General features: G+C 43.0%; 1 protein-coding gene across 2 annotated transcripts in view; it reads left to right on the forward strand.

Annotated features, from left to right (window-relative positions):
* LOC137625988 (dynein heavy chain, cytoplasmic-like) overlaps positions 1-18,134 on the forward strand; it is a 770,344-nt gene that overhangs the window by 541,409 nt on the left and 210,801 nt on the right. For both annotated transcript variants that reach the window (XM_068357067.1, XM_068357068.1), the window contains 2 exons: positions 1,074-1,297; positions 10,275-10,897. In XM_068357067.1, coding sequence (XP_068213168.1) covers positions 1,074-1,297; positions 10,275-10,897 — 847 coding nt within the window. The remainder of the gene's footprint in view (positions 1-1,073; positions 1,298-10,274; positions 10,898-18,134) is intronic.

Below are 18,134 nucleotides of genomic sequence, written 5' to 3' on the forward strand. Positions count from 1 at the left end.
GGTAGGGTGGATACGTGTTTAATCTTCACCTCTCCCTACCCACAACATGTGACCCATAGAAGACCTGATACGTTTACTCTATCACTCCTGTGGGGGTGACACAATAAATGGTTCAATAATACCTCGGGCTCCTTGTTGAACAAGTAGCCGAAGGTTGAAGGCATTGGCAACCCTGGGTAAGACTGGGATGAATGAAAGTATGCCTTGCTCTTTTACTTTCATCATCTTCCCCTCCTCTGAGGAACAGTGCCATGGGTACCTTTGCAAAGCTGGCTTCAGGCTCTGCAGGTAATAACCACTTCCCATGTCTAACCAAATACGTTTTGTATATACTCGTACACGTCCCCAACGCCTCCTGCGAGGTAGGCCTTGCGAAATGTCTTTTTATTTGTAGGGCTCCTATTTTAACTAAGAGCATCATCTTACCTAAACATTCTTATGATATCTCTCACAACAACTCTAGTTGCTCAGACTGCCATCATACTCACTGCTATTGATATGCGAGGTGCAGGGTTTAGTCTAATACTGTACTGGGGAAGCCCCGGTCAATGACTAAGCCAGTACAGTAGTCGGATTTACCACACTCCTAAGAGTGAGTCATCCACATAAATAGTGGAAGGTTTGTTAGTATGGGAACAAATGACAAATTTGGAGATAATTTGTATTTCTCCCTAACTAATACAAACCTTTAGCTATTTATATAAATTTGCCCGCCATCACCTGTCCCCAGTAAGTCATTTCTGCAAGCAAAAAGTGACGTGGTTCATTGTACCGTGAGTAGATATAGGTGGCTGGGTATCCCCCAGCTACCCTCCTACCTACCCACTGTTAGTGGTTATGTAGGGTCACCACCCATAGGTTTGTATTAGTTAGGGAAAAATGCAAATTATATCTGAAGTTTGCCATATTTGATCAAGTGCCAGCATTATTAATACATCGATGAATACTGTAGTTTTCTTGAATATACATGACTTCAAGAGATGCCAATTAGGTAGAATATTTTAATATGCATTCTCATATGTTAGATTGTATGCATCATTATCCATCTAGCTACATAAACTATTTACATACAGGTTCAACGTGATGTCGCAGCCATCCTGTCCCCCCACTTGACCCCTGATGGCTTAGTGGTCAAATGTCTGGAATATGCCACAACGAACCTTGAGCACATCATGGACTTCACACGCATGCGAGCTCTCTCTTCGCTGTTTGCACTCTTGAATCAGGCTGTTAGGAATGTCGTTCAGTATAACACTACTCATCCTGATTTCCCAATGCAGTGCGATCAGCTTGAAAGGTTGATTTTTCTCTTATCGTCTTTGTTTTTTCTTGTATCATCTTTGTTACATCATTAATTTAGTAATATTTATTTAATTAATTATATTTAATTTTACAGATATTTATTATATTTATTTACAGTACTTGCAAAATAAAATACCCAGTACCATATATTGTATGTAGAGATTACATTTGTAAAATATTGCGTTTTGGGCTCAAGCCACGACGTCCTGATGGAAGGTTCCTTCAGTAGCTTCCTGAGGGTGTATATGACTACAGTGGATATTCCTAGAGAATTAAACCAAAGGTTTCACGGATTTCTAACTTCTGGCGCGAGTACCCTAAAGGTTTCCCTTTAGGATATCGTATATCAAGAGGGGACGTATGCTTGACACGCCACATGCCTATCTGCACCCCACATAGCGTTTACGCTTCGAGGGGGAAAGGTTGCAAGATAACTGAGGAGCCGTTGCAACGTTATCCTCTTATGTTACTGTTACGGTACCTCGCGACGTAGACAAACGGCAGCCATAGCTGTCCGCCATCTTGACTGACGTCACGTCCGTCCTCTTCATTCCATATTCAACGTTTCTGCCAGCCTCCACGATACATTAGGAAAGGGAGGGGCCTGACAGGCCGAACTAGAACCAGTAGGGCGGGTCCATCAGGACGTCATGGCCATCTCACCCAAAAATAGATTTTCCATTTTTTGGGCTCAAGCCATGACGTCCTGATGGAAGTGTACCAGAGAATCAGTGTATCGGGGTTTTTCCCCATTTCAAAGTGCCTTCTACTTCAAACAATATTCCTTTGGTCTGGTGACCTTAGAGACTGTGACATCTCCGTTATATGTCACTACCAGTGGCATAAACAATGACATGGCTTCCTGCCCCCCTGGCAGGGAGGTCCTGTTTGGATAAGAGGAACATCTCGAAGTACCTTGATGAAGATAAACTCACCTGGATGCGAGGATCGTGCCGGTCTCGTAGACAGATCGGAAGGTTAAATATTTGTATAGGAACAATATTTCACTTGCTTGGTGAGCATATTTCAGACAGGATAATTATTAAATATAATATAATAACGAATAATTAGGGGCATTGAAACACAGTAACAGCAATTTATTTTAAATGGAAAGGCGAAATAAGACGCATATGGTAAATAAAATATCTTTTATTCAAGAAATTGCAATAAAGTAAAATAAGGTAAATAATTTACATTAAAATTGTTGAATAACAGACATAGATCATGAACTGAAAGACAGTGATGTGGAATCTGAAAGGAAAGAATTTGCCTTTATACACATAAGTTCCTGGGGAACGAAAGTCTTTAAGAGTCACAATACACTTCATGTCCAAGAACATGTGGCACACGTGTTAGAATCTATGTCACTTCACCTTGAGGAAGAACAGTCTTTTGTGACACTAAGTGTCACCTGGAATCACTATGTATCGCCCTAGGGTCAACACAGGCACCCGTTGAGTTAGAGTTCCGAAATAACTCACTGTTCTACACAGCACTAAGCAGCTGGTTTCAAAACACTACCTGCTGCTACCACGAATCTTTTAACTTCCTGCACCTACTTCGCATAGTGTTTAAAGAACACGCTTGAGGATTTCCAGCCTGTAAAGGATCGGAGGCTTTTGAAATCCATACCTTGGTAAAAATTTAGAGAAGGGGCGACTTTCCTAGGATCATGACCTGCGGGTGTACTGTCAGGATCCGCTCTGCGAATAAAGTAGGTGATTTTCGCCCTTAGTTGTTCAAGTGACAGGTCACTACCCGATGTTTCTCCTTTAAAAAGCTGTCCTCCGCCAAAGTCTGAAGTTCTTCGAAGATAGACCTTAAGACTCTCCACTGGGCATAGAGAGACATCTTCCTTCAGAGGGCAGATTCTCCAAGGTCCCCATCATTTGGTGGGGAGTTCACTTTTGGTGAGAAACGTAGGGTCAGGGAAGAGGGTAAGATCCGCTGTGTCGGCGAACTGTATCTGGCCCTCTTCTCTTGATAATGTCACTATTTCACTGACTCGGGCTCCCGATGCGAGAGCAAAAAGGAAAATTGCTTTTTGAGTCAAGTCTTTCAGCGGGCAAGATTTGTTGTCCAAGCTAGAGGCAAAATGGAGCACCTTATCCAGGGACCAGGTGATGGGTCTTGGTGGAGGTGCAGGACGGAGTCTAGCACATGCCTTCGGAAGTTTGTTAAAGATTTCGTTGGACAAATCTATTTGGAAGGCGTACAGTAGTGGTCTTGTCAAGACCGACTTACAAGTGAAAATCGTGTTGGCTGCCAAGCCTTGTCCATGAAGGTGAATAAAGAAGGACATACAAAAATCTATGGAGATTTCCATAGGGTTTTTTTGCCTTGACAAAGGACACCCACTTCTTCCAGGATGATTCATATTGTCTTCTGGTAGACTTTGTTTTGTATTCCTCGAGGAAGTCTAAACTTTTCTTCGAGATTCCAAACCTTTTCTTCAAGGCTAGGGAGAGAAAATCATGAGATGAAGCTCTTGGACTTTCTTTGATGAATCGAAGACAGTCGACTTCTGCACCTGTTGGGAGAGAACTGGGCCCGGCAGAAGGATCAGCTTGGGCTGTAGCTCCAGGACTAGGGGAAACCAGTTGCTCCGGGGCCACTTGGGAGCCACTAGGGCTGCTGTTCCCTTGAAGGTTCTCAGTTTGGAGAGGACTTTCAGCAGAAGGTTGGGTGGAGGGAACAGGTAAATCTTGGACCATCTGTTCCAGTCCAGGGACATGGCGTCCACTGCTTCCGCTTTGGGGTCCTCGTATGGGGCCACATATCGAGGAAGTTGATTGTTGTTGCTCGTCGCGAAGAGGTCAATCTGTAGTTCCGGGACTTGACGGGAGAGGAAGGAGAAAGATCTTGCGTCTAGGGACCATTCCGACTCTATGGGGCTTGTCCTCGATAGAGCGTCTGCCGTCACATTGCAGAATCCTTGCAGGTGAATTGCAGACAAGTGCCATTTTTTCTTGTCCACCAGGTGGAAAATGGGCAAAAGCACTTGGTTGAGGTGAGGCGATCTTGAGCCCGGATGGTTGAGACATCTGACTACCACGGAGCTGTCCAGAGTTAGACGAATGGGGATCGAAGGACGAGGAGATAGTTTCTTCAGAGTGAGAAGAACCGCCATGGCCTCCAAGATGTTGATGTGAAACGTCTTGAACAGGGGAGACCATGTTCCTTGAACTTGTCGTTGGTGGGAGGCATCCGTGTGGATGTTGATAGATGGAGGTGGTGGTTGAAGAGGGACAGATCTTTTCATGGTCCTTGTTTCTGACCACGGCTTGAGGAGTGAGCGAAGCCTGTTTGGTAGGGGTCTTTTGAGATCTCTTCGAGCGACGGATGCTTTTCGTCTCCAGACTCCTGAAGCATCCTTTAGCTGTGCTCGTAGCACTGGGTTTGTCACTGAGGCGAACTGTAGGGAGCCGAGTACACGCTCCTGCTGTCGTCTTGAAATCCATTTGGATTTGAGAAGTCTCCTGACAGACCCGGCTATTTTCTTCCTTTTCTTCAGAGGGATGGAAAGGCGGTGTGACTGAAGATTCCAATGGATTCCTAACCATTGAAACTTCTGAGCTGGAGACAGGCAAGATTTCTTAATGTTGATTTTGAAACCCAGATGTTCCAGGAATTGGGTCACCTTTCTGCATGCTCGCGAACATTCTTCTGACGATGTCGACCAAACCAGCCAATCGTCAAGGTAAGCCATCACCTGGACGCCTTGAAGGCGTAGCTGGTGGACGATTGTGTCTGCTAGTTTCTTGAAGATTCTTGGAGCCACGTTGAGCCCGAAGGGCATGGCTCTGAAGGCGTAGTTTCTTCTTTGGAGCCTGAATCCTAGGTAGGAGGAAGCTTGGTAATTCATTGGAATGTGCCAGTAGGCATCCACCAGGTCTATTGAGACCGTGTAGGCCTTGTGAGGCAGTAGGGCTCTTATTTGTTGAAGAGTCAGCATCTTGAATTTGTTGTTCACAATGAACTTGTTGAGAGGGGACAAGTCGAGAATGACTCTAAGCTTGTCTGAGTCCTTCTTGGGAACACAAAACAGTCTTCCCTGGAACCTGGTGGACTTACCCTCTTGATCACCTTCTTGTTCAAGAGTTCTAGGACATATTCTTCTAAGATGGGGGTTGAGGGCTGGAAGAATTGGTAGAAGGTTGGAGGTGGTTGTATCCAGCTCCACCCTAGTCCCTTCTTGATGATGCTGTGTGCCCAAGGATCGAAGGTCCAATGATCCTGAAAGTGGCGGAGTCCTCCTCCCACCGGAAGCACTTCATTTCTTCTTGTTTCCCGAGGGTTTGCCACCTCGGCCGCCTGCTCCCCTTCCTCCTCTGCCTCTGGAAGGGCGACGAGAGGAGTCTCTGCCTGAGCTTCTACCTCTGGGACGAAAGGTAGTGGACTTTCTTTCGTAGGCAGGGGTGAAGACCTTTGATTGGGACACCACCGGCTGAGGGACCAGCTGAAAGGTCTGCTGTGGCTGGGCCACTATCTGGGGAGTAGCGGGAGCCGGAAACTGGCGTTTGGGTTGACGCTGTTGGGGTCTAGGTTTAGAGGATTTTCTCTTAGGTTGTGGCCCTTCATCCTGAGAGGACTTTCTTTTGCGGGACATGCCCCACTTGTTGAGAAGGTTCCGATTCTCAGTGCCAGCCTTGTCCACAATCTCCTTAACCAAAGCCGTTGGGAAGAGATGTTTGCCCCAGATGTTGGAGGAGATCAGTTTCCGGGGTTCGTGTTTCACCGCTGCATTGGCGAACACGAACTCTCTACTGGCTCTCCGGGCCTTGATGAAGCTATACAAATCCTTCATCATGGTCACAAGGTGGGTCTTAGCAAGAACCATGTAGAAGTCCGGGACCCGAATGTCCCCGGCCATTGCTTCAAGTTGAACTTGAAGGGATAGGGAGGCAGCTAGCCTCTCCTTGGTTTCCTGTTCCCTACGCAATAGATGATCGTTCAGCTTGGGGAGATCTTCGTTGAACTGACGGCCAGCGACGTCATGTTCCAACTTCCCAACCGTGAAGGTAAGCTGGATATCCTTCCAGCTTTTATCGCCGGGGGGTAAGGCGAGGGAGAGAGGCCTACACTCCTCCAGTGTAGGGCAGGGCTTTCCTTCCTCCACCGCTTTCAAGACCGCGTTTAGAGCCTTTTCCATGAAGCGAAAGATCATGGTAGGAGGAGCAAGAAAGGATGGATGCTTCTTGCTCAATGCCAGAATCTTTGAGTTAGTGAAGCCTTGGCTCTTGAGGCAATCAGCCAGCATAGCCTGGGCCTTAGAGTGCTCGAAAACGATCACTTCTTTAGGTTCAGTCTCCTCCCTGGAGGCCGGTTCGGACCTGAGTCTGACATAACAGTCCGGATATGCCTCAAGGCTCGGGTAGAACTCTACCTCTTCAAGGGGGACGGCACCCAATTAGTCGTTGATGAAAATTCGGCCCGTCGTTACTGGCATGTGCTAGGCATACCTCCAGGGATTTGACACCGAGCAAGGAGGAAGCTGTTTGACCGAGATTTTCTTCGGTTGCTTCCAGCCCATAAAATGTCTCTTGAGGTCCTCTTGGCCCTTGCGGAACCTCTCGTCCATGAGTGCCACTAGGACCTGGATGGTATCTTGGGTGGTTGGCAGCGCAGGAAGCGAAGCAGCAGAGGGTGCTCGGGCGACCTCGCTCTCCGAATCAGGGAACTTCACCTGATCCTCTTCTTCCTCCTGACCCTCAGTCATGAGGGTCCTTTCGGTATTTTCGGACACGTCCGACATCCTCTCCACCTCGTCGATGTGACAGCCTTGGGGAGCGGCCGTAACGTCCGGTTCAACAGTAAGTTGAACACAGAGGATCTCGTCCTTAGGGATCACGGCATCAGCCGATGCCGTAGGGAAGAGAAGGGCCCTCATCTTCTCGTTGGGATATAAGGCCCTGTGGCATTCTTCTGGAAACCGCGCACCCACTTGCGCAGTTTTTCTCGTGCATTGTCCCGGGCCTCCACGGACGGAGGGTTGTCGAACGCCTCATCAAGAAGGCATTTGTCGACTGAACAAGTCTGCGGATCCCAATATTTGAGATTCCCTTTCTTGGTGGCACAGGCGGCGTGGGTCCGGCATGCCAGATGCCCAAAAAAGTCAGGGCGACGAACTCCGCAGAAGGAGCTCTCACACTTAACGTACTCCTCCTGTAAAAGAAAGAGACAATGAGTACTTGAGAGTCATTATAGCATGACTTACAGTAATCTTAGATCAAAATTTAAGTACCAACTTATGAAATATAAGATTCATTTTGGTTATGAGCTCAGGATAGGTGAGCTAGAAAAGAAGTAGGAAGACACATATTTGTGAATCCTGCCCAGCCAATTATATAGAGAAAAGGGGGGAAATTAGAATAAACCCCCTTTTGCAGGTTCGGTCTCGGCAAGAGACTGCGCAAGGAAGCACAGAATATGCTTGAAATGTTTTACTGTACAACCGTATACAATAGTCATTGTTCTATGGTATGAAATACCAGAGGAGAACTGGCTAGTCTACACAAGTGCCGAGGCCAGAAGCCCCGGCAGACTGACGACAGGCCGGAGGCCCGTCTAGCGAGGTGAACCCATCAATGGCCACATACCAAGTGGCAGAGAGACAGGCAGACACTTTGGGAATGGCGGATCGCCGGCAGGCAGCCGGCAATGGTAGACCATCGCTGACATCATCTAATGAAGCAGGAAGGTTACCCAAGATGCCGGCGGCTAGCACCAGCAAGTGGAGGCGACATGGAACAGGCACCGAGATAGAAAGAGAGAAAGGTAAGGAAGGGTAATACCCAGTACCCAAACTAACCTTCTTCCGGAAGGAGTGTTCACATGAAAGGGGGGATACGCCTATCATCCATCGGCAGAGAGCCGGCAGATGGCTATGTTGCCTGTGGTAGCCCAAAGGAGGGCCAGAGAACACTCAAGGAGGGAGGTCTTCCGCTGGCAGGCCGACCGCCGACACTATCCCATAGTTCAACTATGTTAGGGAAGTGTAGCAGAACGGACCATCTAGCAGAAGAACACAGCCAATCCCACAACTCGCTGGCAATCGGAGGAGTTGTAGGACGGCGGACAGGGGTGTGATGGCAAGCCAACACAAAGGGACAGATTGGGGGGAGGGGGAAAGGGTCCTGAGAGGGAGTGATAAGGGGGTGGCGACACACCCTTACACCCCCAAGAGAAGGGAATCTGTTTATAGGCTAGCCTATCTGAGGTGGAGAGAACGCTCTCCAACCTAGAGTAGGCTAGCTCAGCTTAGGTACAGCACTAGTGTCCTGTCCTAAACTATAAAGAAACAGAATCCCAATGACTGCCTAACCTAGGCTAGGAGAACCATTCTCCCAAACTAGGCAAGACAGGGGTAGGACAAGTCGCTAGGCTGCAGGGGGGAAGGGTCGTGACCCAACCAAGTGCAGACTAGGGGGAAAGGCAGAGCCCTTCCACCTTCATCCTCCAGCCAGTACCAGAAGGAGAAAACGTTCTCCCAAGTTGAGCTTGGGTGACCGACAAGTACTCTGGGGTTCTGTCCTAACTCGAGCCATGAACAATGGCGATGAGAAGGGAAGAACAATCCTAGCCTAACCTACCCGAATGCCATTCAAGGTAAGAGGGCTAGGATGTAGCCTAGGCTACCGCAGAGGGAGGAGATTACCTTAAATAAGGTAACTAGGGAGATAAGGAAGCATACAAGGACCCCAACGTTAGGTAAGGGGTAAAAGAGTCAATGGTAAGACCACCTACGACCCCTTGTATGGTCCCTAGAAGGCAAAAAAACACATGTGCAATCACTGAATCTTGTATGTATAATTGCCTAAATCTTCATTTCGTAAATTATCACTAGGAACACTTATTAAATCATGCAGGAAATAAACATGAACACTTAGGCATCGAGCCTAGGGGATAGGCTAGTAGGCTAGCGTAGGGTTCGGCTAACTAAGTTCGCCGAAGAATACTATCGGCATAATATAACTAATTCATAGAAATGAAGACTAAATAACTAATGATATTAAATTAGTTATTAGACCGGGAATGCTGTTCTGGCTAACTTAAATAAAGCATGCGAGGCGAACAGCAGCGTTGCAACATGACGCCTTTGGTCAAGGCACAGCTCCGACACAAAACACAAAATATAAGGATAAAAAATTGTTACTTTACAACTAGAGCTTATTTATACGATACAAGAATACTGTATGGTACTCAAATTTCCAGAAGAAGGCGAGGCCGAAGGTTGTGACATGGCGTTGAAAAAAGCAAGAACTGGGAAAAACCAAACTATACAGAGACGCTACTAAATTTGGAATGAAGAGGACGGACAGTCAAGATGGCGGACAGCTATGGCTGCCGTTTGTTTACGTCGCGAGGTACCGTAACAGTAACGTAGGAGGATAACTTTGTAACGGCTCCTCGGTTATCTTGCCACCTTTCCCCCTCGAAGCGTAAACTCTATGTGGGATGCAGATAGCCATGTGGCGTGTCAAGCATACGTCCCCTGTTGATATACGATATCCTAAAGGGAAACCTTTAGGGTACTCGCGCCAGAAGTTAGAATTCTGTGAAACCTTTGGTTTAATTCTCTGGGAATATCCACTGTAGTCATATATACCCTCAGGAAGCTACTGTAGGAACCTTCCATCAGGGCGTCATGGCCATCTCACCCAAAAATAGATTTTTTGCTTCGCTCAAAATCCGTTTTATGCTTAAAACAAGTTACAAAATTAATTTTCTAATATAAGATTCATTAACATTAGTAACATCTGGAGACTTATTCTTGTAAATATTTAGAAATTAGTCTAGATATGAGGAACAATTTTTGGAAAGGTAATTTGCATTGCTAGAAATGTTCAGTTATTCAGAATATGAAGAGTGAATACTTGCAGATCGTTGAGTTATTACTGTTCATGATTCCTATAAATAAAATCATTATATTTTGGAATTTCTTGGTTATTGTCCTAATCACAACATTTCAGGTACATCCCAAGATGTCTTGTGCATTCTCTGCTCTGGAGTTTTGCTGGAGATGGCAAGTTGAAAGCAAGAACCGATATGGGAGACTTCATACGCAACTGCACGACGATTCCCTTACCGCCTGGCACAAACCCCATCATAGATTACGAAGTCTCCATCAGTGGAGAATGGCTGTTATGGTCGGGGAAGGTTCCTAGCATGGAGGTCGAAACTCACAAAGTTGCAGCGCCAGACGTCGTTGTGCCCACAGTCGACACAGTCAGACACGAGGCTTTGCTCTACACCTGGCTTGCAGAGCACAAGCCCTTGGTACTCTGCGGTCCTCCTGGCTCTGGGAAGACCATGACGCTCTTCTCGGCCCTCAGGGCCCTGCCCGACCTAGAAGTCGTGGGGCTCAATTTCTCTAGCGCTACAACGCCTGAATTGCTACTCAAGACCTTTGACCATTACTGCGAGTACAGGAAGACCCCCAATGGAGTTATTCTGTCTCCGGTGCAGCTCGGCAAGTGGCTCGTCGTTTTCTGCGACGAGATCAACCTGCCTGACATGGATCGATACGGCACTCAGAGAGTCATCAGTTTCCTTCGACAGATGGTCGAACACGGTGGATTTTACAGAATCTCGGGTAAGTTTCTCCTTTTAAAAAATTAAATCTGTTTAGAAAGGCCTTTTTCAGATTTCTTTTTAATCTTTAATCTAATATACAGATTTTGATGGAGAGTTACAGTATTATTAGTATTATTAGGTAAGCTATAACCGTACAGTAGCAAGATGCCATAGTCTCAATTGCTTCAACAGGGAAATATATACCAGTGAGGAAATGAATAAACAATATGAGAAATGACAATTAAAATAAAATATTTTTAACACAGTGACAGCACAAAACAGATATTTCATATGTAAACTATAAAAAGACTTATGTCAGCCTGTTCATCATAAAAACATTTGCTGCAAGTTTTAACTTTGGAAGTTCCACCAGTTCACCTACCCGATTGGGAAGATCATTTCACAGCTTGGTCTCAGCTGGAATGAAACTTCTAGAATACAGTGCAGTATTGAGCCTCATGATGGAGAAGGCCTGACTATTAGTGTTAACTGCATGCCTGGTATTACGAACAGGATGGAACTGTCCGGGAAGATCTGAGTATAAAGGATGATCAGAATTATGAAAAATATAATGCAACGTGCATAACGAACCAATTGAACGATGGTGCCAGAAATTAATATCTAGAAGAGGAATAAGAAATTTAATAGACCAAAGGTTCTTCTCCCATAAATTAAAATGAGAATCTGCAGCTGGAGACCACACAGGAGAACAATACTCAAAACACCGTAGATTTAAGGAGTTAAAACACTTCTTCAGAATAGATTGGTCACCGAAAATCTCAAGACTTTCTTAATAAGCCAATTTTTTGTGCAATTGAAGAGGAGACAGACCTAATGTGTTTCTCAAAAGTAAATTTGCTGTCATGAATAACACTTAAAATTTTAAGAGTCATACAGAGTTAAAGACACATCAATGCTGAGATCCGGATGTTGAGGAGCCTCTGTCCTTGACCTACTTGCAATCATATTTTGAGTTTTGTTAGGATTCAACTTTATGCCCCATAACTTGCACCTTGCACTAATTTTAGCTAGATTTCTATTAAGGGATTCAGCAACCCCAGATCTACATTTAGGATATGGAATTGATGCAGAGTGTAGCATCATCTGCATATGCAACAAGCTTGTTTTCTAGGCCAATACACATATGTATATATAGTATGAAAAGTAATGGGCCAAGAACATAACCCTGAGGAACTCCAGATACCACATTCCTATACACACTATGGTGCCCATCAACAACAACTCTTTGAGATTTATTACTTAAAAATTCAATTATGATGCTAAGAAGCAACCCACCTTCTTCCAACTTTTTGAGTTTGAAAACTAAGCCCTCATAATTAACCCTGGATAGGTACGCTCCTCGGACACCCCTTTAAGGGTATACTCGGTCGTGCGCTACCCCGACGCAAAAAAAAAAAATCTTGAAAAATCTGTTGTTGCAATAACCTCCTCTTTTTTTTTGCCAAAAAAAAAATTCAATGAATGCTTAAAACTACTGTAAAGATAAATACTACTCATCTGCAGAAAAACTATTTATTATAAATATTTTTAAAAATTATGTAGAAAAAAAAGACCTTACATAAAAATTCATAAAAAAAGAATTTAGACATATATACACAAATCCTTTTAGGAATTGATTCTTGAATGTTTAGGACACATCTTGATGTATTTTGGATGAAGTCGAACCCATGGAGGTGAAGAACTGAAATGAGAAAAAAAGGGTAACCTTTTTTGGCCAAAAAAATGTGTCCAAATTTCATGAATTTTTTGGGGTACCCAAATGAAATAGGAATTGGCTAATTTTTTTAGGGAATAAACATATGTTATCCTAAAATAGAAATATGTAAAAAAAATCTTCATTATTTTGTAAATTACATTTATATCAGGGGCCATATCTAAAGGTCATTTTATGAGTACTTAGAAATTTTGTAAAAAAAATACATATATTTAATATATAATATGATATTTATGCAGGTAAAAATATACCAATATATCACAAATTCTATTGGGAACAAGAATATATATAGATAGGGCAACTTACGCTTCGGATATGTCCACAAAATGGCCGCCAACCACACTGACTCAGACACCCTAATCTGCCACCTGAAATGTAGGAACAGTATGTCAATTATTCTTGGATATGCATAAAAATTGTATGGTGGCTGGCTGGATAATTGTCGCTTATTTTACGACTATAAAATTAGAATTCTGACCCCCAAAAAAAATTTTTAAGGGAAATAAAATCGAAAAAAAAAAATTGTAAAACAATATAATATTTTAGCTAAAAAAATTTGATGATATTAAATAAAAAAAGAAGTAAACAAAATTTTCCGACAAACATCTAAATGAATCATTACTCTGTGATAGTTCCTTAGTACGTAGTAATTTTGAAGGAAATGGGAAAAAACGAAAAAGTGGCAATCGCAGGAAAATCGAACACATACCTATATATACGCCATATCTGGCTAAAAATATAGATAGGCATGGGTAGCCAGATCATCTAAAACACTTTCCAACACTATAAAAATATAAATTTTGCGACACTACTTGCCAATTCCTTACGGTAACATGACTAAGCAAAAAATGCAAAATAAATAAAAAGGGGCACTCGATGAAAAATGGCAATGTGCTAATGGTGGTCATTTCAGAAAAAAAAAATTTCAGCCACGTGCTAGGCAAACCATCAAGGCCCATTTTCTGACAAATAAACATCTAAATGAATCATTACTCTGTGATAGTTCCTTAGTACGTAGTAATTTTGAAAGAAATGGAAAAAAACGAAAAAATGGCAATCACAGGAAAATCGAACACATACCTATATATACGCCATATCTAGCTAAAAAAAAAAGATAGGCATGGGTAGCCAGATCATCTAGAAACATTTTCCAACACTATAAAAATACAAGTTTTGCGACACTACTTGCCAATTCCTTACGGTAACATGACTAAGCAAAAAATGCAAAACAAATAAAAAGGGGCACTCGATGAAAAATGGCAATGTGCTAATGGTGGTCATTTCAGAAAAAAAAAATTTCAGCCACGTGCTAGGCAAACCATCAAGGCCCATTTTCCGACAAATAAACATCTAAATGAATCATTATTCTTTGATAGTTCCTTAGTACGTAGTAATTTTGAAAGAAATGGGAAAAAACGAAAAAATGGCAATCACAGGAAAATCGAACACATACCTATATATACGCCATATCTGGCTAAAAAAAAAGATAGGCATGGGTAGCCAGATCATCTAGAAACATTTTCCAACACTATAAAAATATAAGTTTTGCGACACTACTTGCCAATTCCTTACGGTAACATGACTAAGCAAAAAATGCAAAACAAATAAAAAGATGCACTCGATGAAAAATGGCAACGTGCTAATGGTGGGCATTTCAGAAAAAAACCTTCAGCCACGTGCTAGGCAAACCATCAAGGCCCATTTTCCGACAAATATACATCTAAATGAATCATTACTCTGTGATAGTTCCTTAGTACGTAGTAATTTTGAAAGAAATGGGAAAAAACGAAAAAATGGCAATCACAGGAAAATCGAACACATACCTATATATACGCCATATTTGGCTAAAAAAAAAAAGATAGACATGGGTAGCCAGATCATCTAGAAACACTTTCCAACACTATAAAAATATAAGTTTTGCGACACTACTTGCCAATTCCTTACGGTAACATGACTAAGCAAAAAAATGGAAAACAAATAAAAAGGGGAACTCGATGAAAAATGGCAATGTGCTAATGGTGGGCATTTCAGAAAAAAAAAATTTCAGCCACGTGCTAGGCAAACCATCAAGGCACATTTTCCGACAAATAAACATCTAAATGAATCATTACTCTGTGATAGTTCCTTAGTATGTAGTAATTTTGAAAGAAATGGGAAAAAACGGAAAAATGGCAATCACAGGAAAATCGAACACATACCTATATATACGCCATATCTGGCAAAAAAAAAAAGATAGGCATGGGTAGCCAGATCATCTAGAAACACTTTCCAACACTATAAAAATATAAGTTTTGCGACACTACTTGCCAATTCCTTACGGTAACATGACTAAGCAAAAAATTGCAAAACAAATAAAAAGGGGCACTCGAGGAAAAATTGCCAACATTCTAATATACGGCATCTCAGACAAAAAAAAAAGACATGCACGTGTTAGCCCAACCATCAAGGCACACTTTCTAACAAATAAACATGAAAAAAAATCAATAATATATGGCAATTCCTTACTACGTAGTAAATTTTTACAAATATTGAAAAAAACAGAAATTGGCAACCGCAGGAAAATACCCCACATACCAATATCTACGGCGTATCTGACAAAAAAAAAGTCACGCATGGGTAGCCAGATCATCTAGACACACTTTCCATCACTAAAAAAGCAAAAGTTTTGCGACACTATTTGGCAATTTCTTACAGAAAAATGACTTGGCCAAAAAATAAAAAAAACTGAAAAAGGGGCACTCGCGGTAAAATGGTCCTCGTGGTGATGAACGACATTTCAACTAAAAAAAAAAAATCATGCACATGGTAGCCAAACAATCCACCAAGACTTTCCACAACTGATAACCTATACAAGTTGCACCATTCTACGACAATTTCATAATACGTAATAACTTTGATAATTATGCAACTTACCTTAGAAGGGTAAACTCGGTCGCGCTCGACCCCGACGCGTCTCAGAAATCTGGGAAGGAGTACAGCTTCAGTGATGCACATCTGGACACTACTAGAACGTGTAGGCGAGACACCGACTGCAGGTCGATCACCCACAAATTCAGTCACGGGGGTGAGTCACGTGAGAAAAACATCTTTTGTTTTGACGCTCGGGGTCGCGGACGACCCACCGTACCGTTCCAGGGTTAACATGGTCAATGGCAACCCTAAAATCAAGAGCAATCAAATGAACATCCTGATCACAACCAAGGGATATCTGTACAGCATTAGAGATTGTAAGAAGAGCATCACATGCTCCAAGGCCTTTACGAAAACAAAATTGCAAACTAGGGAACAGATTATTACCTTCAGCAAACCCATTAAGATGTTTTGCCAAAAAATGTTAAAAAACTTCAGATAATATGGGAGTTATAAAAATTGGGCGGAAATCATTTGGACTTGAGCTAACACACACATTTACATAGTGAAGTAACATAACCAATTCTTCAATTAATGCTAAAAGCTCCTCTTGCTAACTTGCACAAAATAATAGATAGATTTGGAGCCAAGAAATCTACAGTCTTTATAAAAACAAAGGTAAAATACCATTTGGGTCAACACCTCCATAAGCATCAAGACCGGTCTAGAGGGCTTTTATTTCACAAGATAGAATGGCTACAATAGTAGTCAGTTTAGCCTAAGGAAAACAGGAGTGAGAAAGATCAAGTTTCTCATTACTTTGCTTACTGTCAAACACATCAGCCAAAAGGATTGCCCTTTTCTTTGGACAGGGAGTGACAGAGCCATCTGGTTTAAAGTAAAGGAGGAACTGTTGCATCTACATCAAAGGGTACAGATTTAAGGGTAGTCCACCCCTTATGTTCCTGGGTTGTAGCAGAAAGGGTTTCTTTTATGGTAAAATTGTATTCATTTTCAGTTGAAGCATAAACTCTCTGAGCAAGAACTCTAAGCTGAGTATAGTTATTCCAAGTCAAATCTGATCTGTTACCCTTCCAAAGATGATAGGCCTCCTGCTTCTCCAAATAAGCATGTCTACAGTCATCATTGAACCACAACTTTGTCTTTCATTTGGTACCTTAGCATACAGGAAGTGACATGCCTATTAATTATGTTAACAGGTTCAATACTACTATACAATTGTGACCAATTCAAGCTCAAAAGATTACTCAAAATTTCATTCCAGTCTGTTAAGTTTTCCTACAAATCTTACATGAGTATGATATATCAGGGACAGGCTGGTCAGTCTTCACTACTAATGAAATCAAGGCATGATTGTATGTCCCAATTGGAGGACCAACCTTACTTGTTATGAGACCAGGGAGACTGTATACAATGTCCAAACAGTTACCAGACCTATGAGTAGCTTCACATGAATTATGATTTGTTCACAGCCTGTTTCAGAGGCTAAGTCTAAAGCTCTTAAGTAATTGCGATGAGTAGGAGAAACAGAACTTAACCACTCCCTATGGACAAAGACAAAAGAGGCCTTTTTATCATCTTCCTGTACCTTAGTCATAATTACATACATATACCAAGGCGTTTCCCCCAATTTTGGGGGGTAGCCCACATCAAACATGAAAAAAAGGGGACCTTTCCTCTCTACGCTCCTCCCAGCCTGACGAGGGACTCAACCGAGTTCAGCTGGTACGGCTAGGGTGACACAGCCCACCCTCCCCCGTTATCCACCAGAGATGAAGCTTCATAATGCTGAATCCCCTACTGCTGCTACCTCCGCGATCATCCAAGACAACCAGAGTAAGCAGCAGGGTCTACCGGAACTGTGTCACAATCGCTCGCCATTCATTCCTATTCCTAGCACAGTCTCTTGCCTCTCCCACATCTATCTCCCTGTCACCTAGAGTTTTCTTCACTCCATCCATCCACCCAAACCTTGGCCTTCCTCTTGTACTTCTCCCATCAACTCTTGCATTCATCACCTTCTTTAGCAGACAGCCATTTTCCATTCTCTCAACATGGCCAAACCACCTCAACACATTCATATCCACTCTAGCTGCTAACTCATTTCTTACACCTGTTCTCACCCTCACTACTTCTTCCCTAACCCTAGCTACTCGAGATACACCAGCCATACTCCTCAGACACTTCATCTCAAACACATTCAATTTCTGTCTCTCCATCACACTCATTCCCCACAACTGATCCATACATCACAGTTGGTACAATCAATTTCTCATACAGGACTCTCTTTACATTCATGCCCAAACCTCTATTCTTCACCACTCCTTTCACTCCCCCCAACACTTTGCATCCTTCATTCACTCCCTGACGTACATCTGCTTCCACTCCACCATTTGCTGCAACAACAGACCCCCAAGTACTTAAACTGATCCACCTCGTCAAGTAACTCTCCATTCAACATAACATTCAGCCTCACACCACCTTCCCTTCTCGTACATCTCATAACCTTATTCTTACCCACATTAACTTTCAACTTCCTTCTCTCACATACCCTTCCAAATTCTGTCTCTAATCGGCCAAGCTTCTCTTCTGAATCTGCAACGAGTACAGTATCATCCGCAAAGAACGACTGATTTACCTCCCATTCATT

The sequence above is a fragment of the Palaemon carinicauda genome, chromosome 33, assembly GCF_036898095.1.
Source record: "Palaemon carinicauda isolate YSFRI2023 chromosome 33, ASM3689809v2, whole genome shotgun sequence".
NCBI lineage: Eukaryota > Metazoa > Arthropoda > Malacostraca > Decapoda > Palaemonidae > Palaemon > Palaemon carinicauda.